This window comes from Parasteatoda tepidariorum, chromosome 9, assembly GCF_043381705.1.
Source record: "Parasteatoda tepidariorum isolate YZ-2023 chromosome 9, CAS_Ptep_4.0, whole genome shotgun sequence".
Classification (NCBI taxonomy): Eukaryota; Metazoa; Arthropoda; class Arachnida; order Araneae; family Theridiidae; genus Parasteatoda; species Parasteatoda tepidariorum.
Window position 1 is genome coordinate 62,682,630 of NC_092212.1, and position 1,941 is coordinate 62,684,570.

The window sequence follows — 1,941 nt, forward strand, 5'->3', positions numbered from 1 at the left end:
CGTGTCCCGCAGTGGACTGATCGTTAAGACACAGTTCCCAGCAGATCACCGACGTCAAGCATCACTGGCTGCGGTCAGTGAGCGGGTGGGTAACCACTTGGATCAGTCTGCGTAGGGAACGAGGGTGTGCGGTATTGGTCTTCGTTAAACTGTTCTACCGTAAAGTGCGCGACTTCGCGCGCAGGTCGTCGGGCTACCGAAGCGGGGGTGATATCCCCTCCGCAGAGGATCAAAATTGTGATGGCATGTCTTCGGATCATCCTCCGGAATGTTTCCCGGACCGTTGCCAATAGCCTATTGTGCAGCTTTAGCGCGACGTAAATTAAGAACAACAACAAGTAAGCATAATGTAAGCGGAGTGTAGTTTCTTCAAATGACGTCATGCTGAAGATATCCATTTGCTTTAGAAAGTGTAAAAAAATATGAAAGCTGTAAGCTGAATCATTATTATTTTAAAACTTACTTTAGATCTTTCATATTAGTAGAAATAGGTATTTGTAAGCGTTAAAAAGAGCGCTTTGTTGTTGTTACATCTGCTGTTTTATAATTATGAAAAAATTGTTTCTTTCTGATTCTCAATAAGTTAATATTATGGATATAAATTTTTCTGAAACTTTAAAATACAAGTGTCATTTGAATAAATTTGTTAAAGTTCAGACTGTTGATCGTATTTGCCATGAAGGATGGATGAAGGCTCTTGACCCACTAAGTGGAAACATTATTCTTGTCACTCTTAATAATGATAAATCGAAAATAACTAAGTCTACACTGATCATAAGTGAAGCCTGTGTAAGTGTAAATGTTGACGAATCAGTTCCAGGAACTTTACCTGATTTATCTCTTGGTAATAACACTTCTTTAACACCAGCAGAATTAGAAGAATTGAAAGGACGTTTAGTTACTTGGATTAAAAAGCATCGACTACCTGTAACAGAAGATGAAGATGGCTCTCTGATAGTTTGTGATTCAGTGACTATTCGTCCTCCATATCGTCCCGAAAACTGCATCAGTAAAAATGTTCGCATTTTACAAAAAACGTCAGAAATTATTGAAAGTTTGCCTGCAGAGATCGAAACTATTGAAACTCAACTCAAAAATGCTGTAGAGGAAGTAGTTACCGCTTGATATTTTTCGGGTGCTTTTATTCGTATTTATTTGTTCTGCTTTTTTTTTTTTTTTAAATTTTTCTATCATTTTCACATTTATCTGTTATTAAAAAACAAATAAATTGTAGTTGGTATTTCGAAATTTCTCTTTATTTTTCGTAATTTATTACAAAAATAAAATTTTTAAATTTTCACTATTTGCAAAAAGCTTGAAATATTAAAGTGTCCCCCCAGGAATCAAAACTGTTGAAACCCCCCAAAATGTTATAGATTAAAAATTTTTATCAGCATTTTGCTGTAAATGAGCATTTTTTAGCAGCATTTTGTTGTGGATGAACCAGGGTTGGCAATATTTTAGCAGGGTTGGAAAAAACCATAGTAAATTCCGGTAAAAACCGTCCTGGCAAAAACAGGTTTTTGCCAAGTAAATTGTCAAAAAGTGGCAAAAACCTATATTTTTCAAGATGAGAGGACAAAAACACATTTTTTATACAAAATTATTCCTAAAATTGAAATATATACTATAAATATGAATAATTACAAAAAAATTAACAAAATTATTATTCCATAATTAAATGATAATGTAATAATATATCATTTTAGTAGTTTAAAACATTATTGATTGGAAAATTTGTGATTATTCTTTTTTTTCCAGTGAAATGAACTTATTTTAAATTAATATAACTATAATTTAAAACATAAAATATCTATCAATATGTGTAGTTAATTATTGTACAAATAATAATTTTTTATAATAAATAATAATATTATGCAAATAATAATATTTATTTATTTGTAAAAAAACATTTATTTTAGGATTCTAAAATGAAAAGAG

The 1,941-nt window shown here is 31.7% G+C and overlaps 1 protein-coding gene across 1 annotated transcript; it reads left to right on the top strand.

The window, feature by feature from the left end:
• Positions 1-479: 479 nt before the first annotated feature.
• Positions 480-1,248, top strand: LOC107445218 (gem-associated protein 6-like). Its single transcript, XM_016059566.3, has one exon. The coding sequence runs from the start codon at positions 592-594 to the stop codon at positions 1,123-1,125; it is 534 nt and encodes a 177-aa protein (XP_015915052.1). The 5' UTR covers positions 480-591; the 3' UTR covers positions 1,126-1,248.
• Positions 1,249-1,941: the final 693 nt, after the last annotated feature.